We start from the raw sequence: 14,913 nt of genomic DNA, 5'->3' as shown, positions 1-14,913 counted from the left end.
CAACACACAGCGAAGCAGGCAGGATGCGGAGGAGAGAAGGTTTCCATATACATTATAGGAGATGTCCTGAAATCTTTTAGGTCTCTGCAGGACTGTCTGAAACTTGACTCTTAATATTTTATGGGATTTTTCACCCGCCCCCACACACATACCCACACTCCCCACTTTATTCCTTAGAAGGGTGGAGGCTGGAGACAGCTGTGCCAGGATTGTTGCACCTGCAATGCAAAGGAACAGAGAGGATTTTGAAAATAGAAGCTTTAGCACTGAGGTTGTCCTGAAAAAGAGGGGACAAGTCTTGAAACATACTGCCTTGTATACAATATATGAGTGGATCATGTGAACAAAATGTTTTAGGTTTCAGTCTGGGTTTACTGCAGAAAAAGCCAATTTTGGCAAGACATCTTTTCTTATTTCAAGTGTGAAATCTGGGAAGAGATTTGGCTCACTGCTGACAACTACCAAATCACCATGTGATACCTGTTTTTCAGCAAAGTTATGTGGTCCCACCGGCATTGCGGAGAGCAAAGAGGATGTTTCAGATGCAAGACTTTCCATACACACCAGCCCATTGCCCTGCCATCATTCCAAAGAAAAAATCTGCCTACATTTTTTGTGGACTGTTTGTTCTCATAGCAGGAGGTCACAGTGCTAGCCAGAGATGGCCTTTGAACTTGGGCAGTGCCAAGCATAGGAATTTGTGGGTTTTCAGCTTAGTCTGCTCAGCTGGTGGCATTTTTACGTGTAGGATGGAGGAAATGAATGTTCTGCTTCCCCCATTCCCATTCTGTTTGCAAGCAAATGAAGGAGTGCAGTAGGTTCTTGGGAGGAGGGACCAGGGAAGCTGTGCCTGCAGGGCACCTGCGTCTTGGCTGTCCCGCTAGCGTGTGCTTGGAAGTGATGCCCAAAGCCTCTGTGTCTTCAGCTTCTCTGCTGTCACCGTTTGGTTTGATCGAGCAGAGTTTGCCAACTCGGTGTGAAAAAATAAAAAAGCTTAGCGGGAGAGTGAGGGCCATCCAAGTTTGTGAATGTGCTGGGCTCCAAAATGCAGATGAGGAAAGTTTTAAATCACACATATGGGGCTTAATGTTTCCTTTGCAAATGGGTTGCCCTGTTTTTCTGTTGAAGTGAATGAAGCAAATCCTTCACTCAGTTGTGGCTGTGTGACCAGAGACTGTGGTCCCATGGTCTTACAGGGGTACCGTGGAGGGTGGAATTTGGCTGTTTGTGTTGTTTATGTGTGAAGGACAACGTTAAGGCCTGAAAGAGCCAGTCCTACCCTTTGACACACTAGATAATGCCATAGAAATAAGAAAAACCCAGTCTGCTCTCAAAAAATAGGTACTTTCAAAGGATCATATTTTAAAGATATGGTATATTCAATCTCTTTAACTTATTCCAAGAGAACTTTGTTTTGCTTTGGTCTCTTGGGCTGTTTCTGGGGGGGAAAAATCCCAAATATTGGGAGAAGCCAACTATGTATAAAACAGTTCATAAAGCAAATCCTACATAAACGCAGTGATCCAGTGGTCTCCCTGCTGCTGAGACACTCCATTTGTGTGGATAGTACTGGAAGGAAAACTAGTGATAATAAGTTGCATGTTTTTAAATTGCTTTGGTAATTATAATGATGGTTTAAAGAGGTCAGTACATGTTTTTACCAAAATCAGGAAGCAGCTTTAGCCTCATAGTCTGAGACAGACTTATTACACCTGATTAGCATTAGGGAATGCTTTTAGGGTGGCTTTTCAGGTGTTTGGGCATGCATGTGCAAGTGGGTTTTGTGGTTGTTATTTCTCTTCAGTTTCTCACTTGGAAACTGCTGCGTACTTAGGTCTGTTGTCACAGATGTTTGACTGGATCTTTTCAGTTGCTGGGTTTCAAGGGTGGTGGGGTTTTTCTAATCTTCAATATTTATTCAACCTGCTCTGTTTTGTTAAACGTGATGAAACGTATGTAATTAGTGATTTTTTTCCACCCTTTTAAAAAATACTGATGTTTCACAAATACCTAACTAGCGTCTGTGGTTAACACATTGCCAATAAAGCGACCGAGCATGCCTCTCAGAACCTTTTGGCACTGGCCCTGCTTACAACCCTTTGTAAATCTCAGATGTTTCACTGCTTTGATGGGAACTCCACAGATGCTGGGAGGGTGCAGTATTAGCCCTGTGGAGAACTAGCTTTTCCTTTAGCCTAATTTGAATGTTGTATCATCTAAATGAAGATAATTAATGCACTAAAATATTTTATTACTATATAATGAACTGTAGCAGAGGGAGGGGTGGTGCCTTGGAGTGACAGCAGTCCACTCCAAGTGTCCGCTTGCTTCAAAAGGGGAAAGAAGTGACTTCTCCCATGCTGCTGTCATCCCTCTCTCCTTAGCAGAAGCTCTCATATTTCATAATACTGGGACAGCAGAGGCAGGACTTCCACAGTCTTCGTCCCTTCCCTGGCCTCCCACCAGCTTGCTGGGACCATGGTACCCCCTTGCTCCCCGCTGGTATCCTGCACAGAGCTGTGTGGAGGGAAGTGCCTCCTGTACAGCAGCGCGTAACCAGAGTCGTAAACATGGCCCACTGTCAGTTTTCTGTGGTTTGATCTGTTTTATTGTAGTGCCTTAGATCTCAACTTATTGGACATTCTTCTTTCTGTTTTGGTGGTATGAAGACTTTTGCATGTATTTGTAAGTGTCTTGAGTCTTCAAAAAGTGAGTTAAAATCGATAATGATATTTTGCCCCACACACCTTACTTTTATTGAACTAAGCGAGTAGCCTGTAAAAACAAGCAGAAGGCATCCTTGGGCCTTTTATTCTCCTCCCTCTTTTTCTCTCTCATCTTATGTTTTAATTTAATTCTGTCTCCAGCAAAATATCTCACAAAATCATCTTCCAGTCATTATTTGTTTCTTCCAATGGTGTGTCACCAGCTTATATGGAACAGACCACAGCCAAATTTCAGAACCAGATGATACTACTATTTACTAATAAAGCATATATCCCAGTTATTTGAATTTGATAATCAAGTACAAGTAATACAGAATGCCAGGAGCTGAAGCTTTTTTGACAGGAGTGTTTTTTAGTAAAGCTTCCTGCTGAGCATTCAAGTGAAATAAATAGGTTAATTGAAAAGCTACTTGCAACCTTTATGTATTGATTTATTATCCAGATGTGAATGGTAAAAGAATAAATTACATTTTATAGGGTTATTTTGGATAGCTGTCCTATCATGGGAGTTTCTGCTGATGGTGCTTTGGAGTAACTGTTTCTGGGGTTTTCCGTCCTTCTTGTAGTTGAAGAAAGTTTGCTCTCTTTTGAGGAACATTTTGTGTCTTGGATCACTAGCAGGCCTTAGTATGGTATTTTTCTCCAGCTCAGGCTTTCCTTCAAATACATCTGATAATTGTAACTGAAGTGCTACCCCAACTGCCCAGCCCATGGAACCATGAACTTGGTGATGCTTACTTGTTTTGTGACTGAGCCTGAAAGTGCCTGCGGAGATCAGAATGCGGCTGTGTCAGGACTTACACAGATCTATAGCGAGATAAAGCTTCTGTTGCGAAAGTTTAAATGGACAATGCAGGGATAAAAAAGGAAAGGATCATCATCCCAATTTACAGACAGAAAACTGGAAATGGAGAAAGATGCTGTTGTATTTATGTCTAGGCAGATCTTACACGTCTGTATGGCATTCTACAAACTGTTTTATTTAGCACGCTGAATATTTCCCCTACATAAGGTAACCATTGTTGAGAGTTCAGAATACATTTAGTGCTTAAAATGTTTTTGGTTTTTTTATGTTACAACTTAACTTTCAACATGTGCTTTAAATTATTTGCTTGGGTGTTTTTTGTCCAGTTTTTCCAGGTTCATCAGCGGAGAAACTTGCATGTGATGTGTAACACTATCCCTTCAGATAGTCCCTTAAAACTAACTCAATAGCAAGGCTCAAAAGCCCACATAGTTTTCTTTTTAATTTAATTAAAATGATGCATATTTGCCCAACGCTGTGGAGAATTACATGATGCAGACTGGTTAGTCAAACATGAAGGCAGGCGCAGCAGAGACCTTTTGGCCTCATGAGCTTTTGTAAAAACAAGTTGTATTAAGCAAACAGCTGTGTAACGCAAGGGGTTTCTTATTGAAAAACAAGAAGGGGGTGAGAAAGCTTTTCAATTCCCCCTTTGCGGGTCAATGTCTCCAGTTGGTAAGTAGGGGACAGACAGATATTTAAAAATAGCTGCATTTCAATTGCATTACTTCTTTTTTTATTTTTTAACTTTGCTTTTGATTGGATCAACTCTTCATTCTATTGTAAGAATGTCATAACTTGACTCTAATGCTTATACAACGCCTTTTGCAATTAGATGATGTAAACCTTAACATATTTAGTGAGGTTCAAATAGTCCCCCTGAGAAGCTAGGCCAGTGAGGAGAATGAGCTTTGATGGTTTATATTTGTAAGTGGAATATTATCCCTTGTTACAGGATGGGTAGTTCAGGATTTTTTTCATGAGTGCAGAGGGAAAAATGAGCAATAGAGAGCATGTCCTGGTTCTAAGTGGCATTGTGAAAGTGGTGTATTTAATTCAAGTGAAATTTCTTTTCCTTGTTTGGGCTAGTTCATTTCAAGTTCTACTTCTGTATATCCAGAGGTTATCACAGGATATAAAGATGAAACAGCTGCTCAGCCTATAGCCTCTTGGAAGCATAATCATGTTTACTGCTCATTTAAGCTGATTATGCCTTGATAGTTGTCATGGTATTTTTATGGACTTTGTGAGAATCACAGTGGATCATGTTATTGAGAATTTTCATCTGCAGCTGCAGTGTCTTCTTGAGAACTCATGTTGTTGTACGATCTTGGACCCTGTTCCTAGCTGCACCTCCGCTGCTGGCTGACCGCAGGCAAGAGAAATCGTTCCTTTTGGCTTCAGTGTCCTCATCTTTAGAACAGGAGTAAAGCTGTGGATCTCCTCTGAAAATTGCTTTAATGTCTGCCCACAACAAGTACGTGCTTGGAGCCAGTTATGTATTTTGTTTACCAGTATAGTTGTTGATCAGTGTGTAGCGATGCTTTGTAATGTATGTGGAGTGGGGTGGGTATGCGGTGCTGCTCCCTGCTGCGCAGTGAAACAAGCACGCGAGAGCAGTGAAGCCCCAGCCTGTGAGAGCTGAAGCAGTCTCCTGACATTTGGGTGGGAGGCACTGCCAGCTCTGGAGCAAGAGTGACTGCGTTTTATCCCTGCCATCCCGCGAGCTGCTTGGATGATGTGTGCGCAGTACAACGACAGCTGGGAAGTCCTGTGTGGTCCCAGATTTTGTTCCAGGTGTTGTAAGGCTGACGAATTTTAGTTGTACTGTGTTCTCAAGTGATACTGGTGTATCACCATCCCCGTGGCTTTGTTCTTCTGGAGACACTGGGCCAGGGCACGAGCTCCTGTACAGCAGAGGACAGAGGTACAGACGTCGGTGTGCTGTACAGCTTTGCTGGTAGGGCACAGTCACCTACGGGGAGGTCCCATCTTCTCCGTGTAGGGTCAGAACAGCTGGGAAGCGTGCGTGGGGAGACCTTGTTCCCAGCTGCGGTGCCATCTCCCTTAAAGTCCTACTGACCCGCTCCTTGAAAGAGTTGATAGGATCATGATTTTAATATCAGGAAAGATTTAGATTGCATCAACCATCCCCATGCGATCAGGAGCACATTCCACCTGCCATGTCCTGAGCTTCCCGTAAGCCATGGATTGAAGTTGTCATTATGGCCCATAAAGGCTGTGGTACCAGTAAGGGATGACCTGTGCTACCAGACACCTTCCAGGCAGAACACAACCTGCAGAGCAGACAGCCTGTGGAACAGACTCTTCCCACAAGTGAATTAAAAATACAGTTATGATACTTTGCATGAATCCAAGGTACCAAAAAGAAAAGCCTGCTGCTTTTTGGAGCCCATCTGCTCACCATCCTCCCAAGCCCTGGCAGCAGCCCCCATGGCAGTGCTGTGGCTGGCGCAGGGGACGTGCCGGTGCCTGCGTGCCGGAGTGGTTTGTGAATGAACGGGGCTTCTTGCTGAATGAGTGAAGTAAGCATCCTGAGTTAGCAAATTTGTTTTGTAAAAGCAACCTCATCAGGCTCTTGCTTTCTAGAGCTGTGCATTCTCTGTGCCCTCTAGGTGTGTTTTAAATGCTTCTTGTAGATTTAAAAGACCGTTAATTACTCGGTGAATGTGAAGTAGTGGAGTTAAAATAAACAGGGTAACAGGCGTTGCCTGTGAGAGCTGCACTGTAACCTCTGATGTGAGCGAGAGGCATGCTGTAAAATCGGGGCTGGTTTTGGGTACGCAGTGTAACTGGTGCCAGTGACGTGGTTCTGCCTTTGGTTTGTAACTTGAGGTTAGGATGGTCTTAAGTCCACCTCTGTTTTGAGTGTCCAAGCTATTCTTACTTCTCATATGTTCGTTTTCCTCTCCATGAGGGGCCAGAGAGATGCATATTTTGTGGGTATGGTTTTATGAGGATTGCGTTGTTTGGTGCATGCACTCCACAAAGCTCCTGTCTTTGGTGTTGTGCTGAAGGGATGCTCTGTTGTTGGAGGAGACTTGGATGGCCAGCAGCCTATTTCTGTGCTGTGGCAGTTGCTCTCGGTCTCACCAGCTCTACAGTAGATATCTAGTCATTTGCAGGGCAGGGACTTGGGCTTTCAGGACAGGGGCTGTGTAGTCTAATACATGTGTGTCTGTGGTAGATATGTCTGTGCTTTTATGAACATCACCTTTATGTAAATAATAAATCCCATGTGTGACCGTGATTTTTATTGCAAGCTGTGTCTGGTTTATGTAAATGTGAGTTCCTGGAAGGAGAGCCTTCAAATACTGTACTTGCATTTCAGTTTTGATTCTTAATGCCTTCTTAGATCATCTGTAATTTTTTTTATATTGGGATCCACAGGGCGGCTCTGTATTTATTAAACTTAATAGAGCTTAAAGCACTTGCTGAGCTGCAGTAAACATGAGATAAAATTGTATCCCTTACAATTCTAAGGCTATAAATTTTTAAAGGTTTTTATTTTCTTTCAGTTGTTGAATTAATGCAGAATAATTGCTTTGCTCTGGCATGAGCTCATCAAGAGTAATTTAATGTAAATTTATCATATTTAGGCTATTTAATCTTACTGAAGAGATTTTGTTTATGTATTCATTATGCATCCATTTTTTTGAAGAGGAACTCTGCCAGCTGAATACCTCAGTTGCTGTAAAGCTAAATGTGGTCAGTGCATATGTGTAAACTGATAAAAGAAAAATTTAAAAAAAAAAGTGTCACTTCATTTTCTGGAATTTAGTTGTTTATCCCAAGCCGTGACTGGTGTCTTGTATCTGTACAAACGGTTGTGGAGTCGGTGTCCAACCACCGATGCTGTCTTCATGCATATCGCACGGAGTTGGAGTTGGAGGAACGGAGTTGGCTTTTTGATGCTACACTCGTGAGTGATGGAGAGTTTTCTGTGCTGCCTCCCCCTAAATGATACATTGTTCGCAGTGTTGGCCTTCTGTGTGATGGGCTGGCAGCTTGTAGTTTTACTTCAGAACATGTATCTTTAAGCTGGTCTCTGCCACTACTTCTGAAGACGTAATGTACTGATAGGGTCACGATAGAAGTCCTCTGTTCTCTGCCCGTGCAGTTGGAGGGTCAGCTTATATTTGGAGCTGTGTCCAGAAGCGTCAGTACCTTGACCATCACTTTGCTTCTGTATTTAGTTATTTTCTCTTGTTTTCCTGCATCCCTGTCTTGCTTTTTCCATTTTTATAGTAAGATAAAGATGTTTTTAGTTTTCATAAGGATATTTGGGTGCAGTATTCCGGTGTCCTGTTTCTCTTCCCTGAGTAGCCTGTGGGGTATTTTTGATGAGCACAAAGTCATCTTTTGTTAGCTTGTCCAAACCAAACTTAGTTTATCCTTTACTTTATTGTGCCTGGAAAGAAGTATATAGACAATCCAGTGGCTGAGAATAATTATGAAATATCTAACTTCTTTTTTATAAGACAAGACACTATCAACTACAGCGTGAAGCTTGCTGGGTTGCTGAAGGTATTGAGGACAACGTGAGACTCCATATATTAATTCAGACTGTTTCCTGATCAGGTCCAAGATTCTGTGCCAGACAGCAGTCCACCTACTGATGAGTTAGAGGGCAATGGAAAATTGTATCATGTACTTTGCCAACAGTATTTTTGTGTGCCTGAGGCCAGAACAAATTTCTTCTGATCTTTGTAAACAGGTAGTAGTCTTTTGTTGCAAGAGAGGGGTATTTCCATGCTGTGAACTGGATGTGAATACCATATGATTGTTTTTAGAGACAGCCATTTCACCTTGCACTGAAATTTTTGCTGAAGACTGCCTTCATGTAACAACCCTTCTTTCTAGTTACAGACCATAGGATTCTTAGAAGCTGGAAATCCAGCAGAGAAGGCATTTGTGGTAGAATTAGGTATTGAAGCTTACGGAGTGTTGAATCCACCAAAACAACCCTAGAAAAGAGCTGAAAAAAAGTAACAAATAACAGACTGTGTTTAATTACCAGGCTATAAACCTTAGCATGCAGTACTTAAACGTGGAGGAACAAATTTTCTAACAGGCTGGTGCTATTGTGTAAAGATGGATTTGAGCCAAACTCCCAGATCTGAAACCCTATGAACTTCAACCAGCCCAGGCCAGTCCTTGGCTTAGGTTCATCTCAAACATTGCAAGCACAGAAAAGATATTTGAACATTCAGAGTAGCAACTGGAGATCCAAAAAGGGAAGGTTCATGCATAATCTGTTCATTATTTGCACACACAAGGAGCGTATCAGTGCCAATATGAACATTTGTCCCCTTGATCATTATGAGAACATTTTTAGAGCATCTTTGAAAACACACTGCAGCGTAGCACAAAAGGAATGTTTCTGGCATGTATCCTCAGTACCTGAACTGGTTACTAACTGATCTCTTTAGTGGGAAGAGCTTTATACGGCTTCTCTAGTTTTGCCCAAATGATGAATCTCTTGTGCATTGTCCTCACCTCTGTGGTCCCCTCTGACAGCCCTTTCCTGTAACGACAGCTGACGTTGGGTTCCTGGGTGGCATGGTGGATGCCTGCTCGGAGGGTGACTGGTTTGTTACAGGTTTAAGCAATACTGGCCTTCTGAGTGGGGACTGAAGTGGGTAGATTTCAACATGCTGTCAGTTATACCCAGACCAACTGGAGAGATGTGCTAGTTTTAATAAGCATTGTGTTCATTTATTTGCTTTCTCTTTTGCAGCAGAGTAAACTCTGGTTTCCTCTGAGTTGTGCAGCTGCTGTGAATGGTAATAAGACAGCAGCGTCAGTCACAGTAGTGCTGTGATGGAGACACGCGTCCTGCACTTGCTGCATCTGAGGGTTGTGTCTGGAGCTGGGGAGGGGAAAAGTTTAATATGAAAATGAACTACATGCAATTACCAATTTACGGGGAAGCTCGTAAGGCATCCAGCTGGTGGTGGCACTGGGTTGTTAAAAGTGTTGTTCTGGAGAAACTAGAAGAAGGAGTAAAAAAAATGCACATGTGCGCTATTCAGATAGCAGAACTTGTCAGAGCATCCTAAAATACTTCCTATTAATAAGAATATATTCTCTAACTTTTACATCAAATGTACTTTGTGTTTCCTTTGGAGAAACCTGAATAAGCATTTACCCCCAAGGTAGCAGCACCAGTGCAAGAGATGCAGGGACACTCGGAGATATGAATATTTCATGGTTCTGTGACAGCTGTCATCAGAGCATGCTGCCTCCTTCAGCTGAGCTGTCTGTATGAAACTGATGTGTGGTTTACGCCAGTTTGCTTGACTGCAGTGTGGGACCTGCCAAGATCCATCATGTGAGCAGCTGCAGCAAGCTGTAGATGATATTAAATCAGGTAGAAGATGACTGTGCAGTTCCGTGCTGGCAGAAGTGGAGTGGTGTGGGTCCATCCCCTTCTCAGTCAGGTGTGGAGTGGCGAGGAGCCTGTGGGTTTTGTCTTGAGACCAGGTGTCATGGTACTGTCACAGGTGCAGATGGTCATAGGAATAAATCATGACAAATACTGTGGTACAACTCCAGCTTGTCCTGACTTCACCGTTTTCCATCTCTCTGCACTTCTTTAGAATTATGTGGTAAAAGCTAAATGCTGTAAGTCTAGGCCTAGAAATGAAGATTTTTTTTTTTTTGAGCAGTTAGCACAAAAATGAAAAGGGGTAACCCTGTACCCAGATTGCCATTATTAAGCAGGAGAGCTCTCCAAACAGGGAAGGCTGTTAATGGTGTGTATGCGATATTCCAGGCAGACACAGGGTGCAGGCACTCGGCAGTGTTACGCTGTTCCTCTTCCAAAGCCAGCATTTACCTGTGCTGCATGTACTGCATAGAGATCTCACAGCGGGTTGTTTCCCAGTTTGCTCTCCCAGATATGCTCCACACACCTGACGACACCAGTACCATGAACTTGAAAGCTCCAAGAGACATCCAGGCTCTGTTATGCTGTGACTTCGGAGATCCCTCTTATCCCAGGGAGTTCACTGGCAGGCTTGCTTGAGCTAAATTGGAAGCTTTGTCCTTAGTCTAGTCAACTATAATTCTTCCTCTTTTTAATGTAATTTGATCATAAGCTTCTATAATATATCAGACATAAAAATCTGCGCTGTATAGCCCTACAAGGTTAACACACACACGACAGGTTATTGAAACAAGCTGCTGAGAGAGCTTTGTCGTAATATCTATGTACCAAACGTGTCTCTGACTCACACCCCCCACATACCCCCTGCAGTGGTTTTGTAAATCAGGGCAATGTTTAGACTACTATTATCTGCTACATATTTCTAAGGCGTTGCCAAACAAAAAGCTAAATTTAAAAACTAGTACTTTTGTTGTCAGGGATTCCGAAGGAACATGTGTCAGCAATTTTAGGCCTAGTGGCTGCATAATTCTAAAGTATACTTCGTATTATAGGTGCTCTTGGATGGTAAAAACGGAGACATTTCTATTAGCTGTTTGAGTTACGTTTACTGTCACTGCTTTTTGATTATTAGTATCACTTCAAGAATTTGTATTGAATGGGAAAAAAAGTGCACAGAAACTCTTTTTTTGTTTGTGTGTATGACAAAGTTGTTGTGTCGAAAGAGAAAAATTCCTTTAATGGTTTGATTTCGCTTGTGTGCTCATATGGGCAGCCATTGGGTCCGGCACATATACTCTGTCTTTATTTGCTTCATCGTGTGTTGCCTTCATCTGTGAGTCAGTTTGCCTTCTGCCTAATGATATTTTATTTCTCTAAATTGTTTGATTAGGTGAGGGAATGGGGAAATAGACTGTGGCTTTGGATGTAGAAAACGAGACAGGGAGACAGACTCTCTGATGCAAGGGAGGGAAGTGTGTTTGAACCTCAGATCTGTCCTACGTCGTAGGGTCAGTGTAACTGAGCTGGTATGATGGTAGGAGTTTTCCCAGCTCTCACCTGGGTCATATATCTGTATCAATATGTAGCCCAGTTGCTCCCAGGCTTGCTAACTTTTTAACTGTCTGAGATATACCTTGGAGGTACACCGAATGGCAGTCTGACCTTCTGTCGACAAGGATGGCTTTCCTCCAGAAGTAGTTGTCTTTAGTATACCTTAAGAATAAACCACTACTGCCTAGTTCCTTATCTAAAATAATTATCTTTAAACTGTTTCGTAGTGGTTTTATTCCCATTCATGGATGGAGGTAAGTATTTTCACTTAACGTAATTCTGAAATGAATGTTTGGCAGTAGGATTATTTCAGAACTTAATTTTTGGACAGAGACTTTTGAGGAAATCTGATGAGGGAGACTTTGAATGTATTCTGCGTGATTTCCTCAGCTTAGCACAGTCAGAGTATGGTATCTCATACTGCTGTAAACTTGGCTAGTTATATCACGGTGAAGGCTTAGGCTTGTATGTTTTCAGTTACTGAAAGAGGCTGTACCTACCTTAAACATGTGGGTTTGCTCATGGCCGTGTGTCACCAGCACTGGTGGCTGTCATTTAGTTGTCTAGCAGCTGTGCCACTGCGTTTCTCTTGCCCACTGTCACTTCTGCAGCTGTATCCAGCCCTGAAGCATGGTGGATCTGGGCCAGTGATTCATTTCCAGTCTGTGTTATGAATGTGCAAGATTTTTACAGTCAGTCATCTGTTAGCAATTGAGCTGTAGATGCATAAGTCCATCCTGTTAGTTCTTTGGTGATAAACAATAGGATTCTAGGTGATACCCTGCACTCTGCCATCACTGATCTGAACCTAGCTGTAGTAATCACTGCCTTCTGTTTCGTCTCAGGATAATGGAAAGATTAATCGGTTACCGCCTTGCTACCTTAGTTTTTTAATAAAGGCCTCCCCCAGGTTACTGTAGCAGCATCAGCTCAGCGCTCCCGTTGTCCTGCCCTCTCTTGAGATGACTTGGTGGCTGTCAGCGCTTTTCAGTGCTGCGTCTGTGGGCTGAGACTCTGAGGTTTGTAGCCAGTTTATACCGATCAGCAGGCTGTAGCCATGGACCTTGCATAGACTCATGTTGCTGTGTGATGAGTCAGATCATCTCACTGATCCGGCTGCAAATTAACTCTAAAAATATGCTGACGTGTCAGGTTTCTATCAACTCTGAAAGGGCCCCACCACACGTGCTGCTGTGACATATCCTGTGTCTCATCACCAAGGAGAACATCTTGGTCCTGTGTGTTCCTCACTGTCCCTGCAGCCCTGAGTACGTGAGGTGGTGTTACACTGAGAGTCTTCTGGGTAGAGACAAGAGCACAGGGAAGGAGGAGCCGCTATCAGGGAAAAGGTGCCTGTTGCTTTATGAACCGTTCTGGTGAAGAGTGGAGTGAGCAGATCAAGTCAAAGGGCTATGCTTGCTGTCATTGTCGTCTCTGCTTCCGGACATTTGACCCTGCCTGGACAGCTGGTCTTGGGCCAACCGAGAAAAGGGCCATCACTGTTGTGACTCAGAATCAGTGTCGCTGAAATCATTAGTTAAGCCAGCACATAACCCATGGGAGTCCAAGATCAAGATTTTTTTGTTGGTATTTTTTCCCCTAACTGGGCTAATGGCTCATGAACTTACTGTCATCTTAGTTTGTAGTAAATGGAATTAAATTTATGTACTGAACATCAGTTGCTCTCCCTGGCTTTTTTAGGACGAATTCTGGACTTGAAGACTGGAACAGTAAAGAAAGAGGGTCAGCAGTCCTCAATGAGAATGTGCATGGGATCAAGGCGCTCTTTCATTTGCAGGATGAGGTACACATTTACCTTGTATTCCTGTGGTGGTTCCAGGCCGCTCTCAGATTAGACTTCAGATATTTTGTTGCACTAATTTGACCTTGCTTAAAAAATGAACCTGTAATGACACACTCCCATTAAACATTTCCAGAGTGCTTGCTTGTGTAACTGGAGTAAAACTGAAACCTGTTTTCCTTTATGATTAATGACAAACCAGCACCTCTTTTGTGTGTTGCAGTTATTTTTATCAGTGTGGGATGTGGGATGCTTTCCCCAGAGAACTTCATGACAGCTTCACCCCTGGAATGCAAGCCATTGTCTCTTCTAGTCAAATTATTCGAATCAATACTTTGGGAACAAAGCTTTCGCAAGTGTAATGAAAGCCCAACTCTGTGTATTTTTTCAGCAAACCAGTAATATTAAAAGAATCCTGAAGACAAACAGGAATTCAGTTGCAAACTTGCCAGCTATGTAGGAATTAACCTAAGCCTGGTATGAATTAACCAGATGTCAGCTAGTTGATGCTAGATAAATGAGTAATTGTTAAAGGGTTTTTATTTTGCAATTTTCCAATTTCTCCTGCGTTGCTTGGGCTTCTTGAAAGATATCTGCCTGCCCAGTGCTTCTGACTGGGGCCTGTGGGCACTTTGGTTGTTGTAGTGGTAGCAGGATAAAATGCCTGTTGCTATTGCAATGGATTTCTCCCTGTGTGGTTGGGGGGGAAAGTACATAATTACATCTACAGCCTATATCCAATATGCGTGTTGAAAACAGATGGTGCAAAATTTATTATGAAATGCAACATGCAAAGCAAAATATTTGACACATTAGAACAGATGTCTGTACTTTGGTTATGTGGTGGATTTTCTTCCAGTCACGTGAGGAAGCTGAATGTATGGCTCTTGGGTGCCTTTGTAAGGCGTTTATATACTTCATACCTGCAAGATTAGACTTCAAAGCCATAGTTCCTTTTCCCCACTTAACCCGGGAGAAAGAAATACAACCTGGCAGAGGGACGCTTGGAACATTGCGCTCTCTTCCAAGCTGCACATAGTGGTCTCGTGAGGAGAGCTTCTTTGTACGAAGAAAACCGGGCCTAATGCCCTGTTTACAGTTGTTCCCCAGCTTTAAAACAACACGCCAGATTGCAGTTATTTCCTAGCACCCTGATTTTGTAAACTCCAGTGCATGAGAGTAATTATGTACATGCCAGTAGCCCCATTGTTTTTGTAATTCTAAATCTTATTTGAATTATTCATTCCTTCTCCTTGGAAGTGACTGGTATTAAAACGAAAAAAAAAAGAAGAAAAAGAATTAAAAAAAACCTTGTGGGATAAACGAGCCTCAAATAGTGTGAAGTTTCCTTGTGATTATTTTCTTCATTGTTGTTGTTCTTTTTTCCATTGAAAACGAACTGGTTTTACCCTTCAAACTATTTACTTAGCTTCAAGTTATACAATTAGGCATAGTTAGAAATATATACATACAAAATATACAAGAACAAGTGTTAAACCAAAGTTACTTGACAGTGTAAATAGTCTGTTCTTGCAAACATTAGTATCTACTAACATTGTGGCTGGTATGTGGCAGTCAAAATGCTCTGTCCAGGGAAGATACTGGAACACTGAGATTG

General features: G+C 42.4%; 1 protein-coding gene across 7 annotated transcripts in view; it reads left to right on the top strand.

The window, feature by feature from the left end:
• Positions 1-14,913, top strand: part of ARNT2 (aryl hydrocarbon receptor nuclear translocator 2) — a 106,135-nt gene that overhangs the window by 46,938 nt on the left and 44,284 nt on the right. For all 7 annotated transcript variants that reach the window (XM_075431477.1, XM_075431479.1, XM_075431480.1 and 4 more), the window contains one exon: positions 13,196-13,298. In XM_075431477.1, coding sequence (XP_075287592.1) covers positions 13,196-13,298 — 103 coding nt within the window. The remainder of the gene's footprint in view (positions 1-13,195; positions 13,299-14,913) is intronic.

Source organism: Opisthocomus hoazin, chromosome 10 (assembly GCF_030867145.1).
Source record: "Opisthocomus hoazin isolate bOpiHoa1 chromosome 10, bOpiHoa1.hap1, whole genome shotgun sequence".
In the NCBI taxonomy this organism is placed as follows: domain Eukaryota; kingdom Metazoa; phylum Chordata; class Aves; order Opisthocomiformes; family Opisthocomidae; genus Opisthocomus; species Opisthocomus hoazin.
The sequence above is the reverse complement of the archived record's forward strand: the minus strand, read 5'-3'. Positions and strand labels throughout refer to the sequence as shown.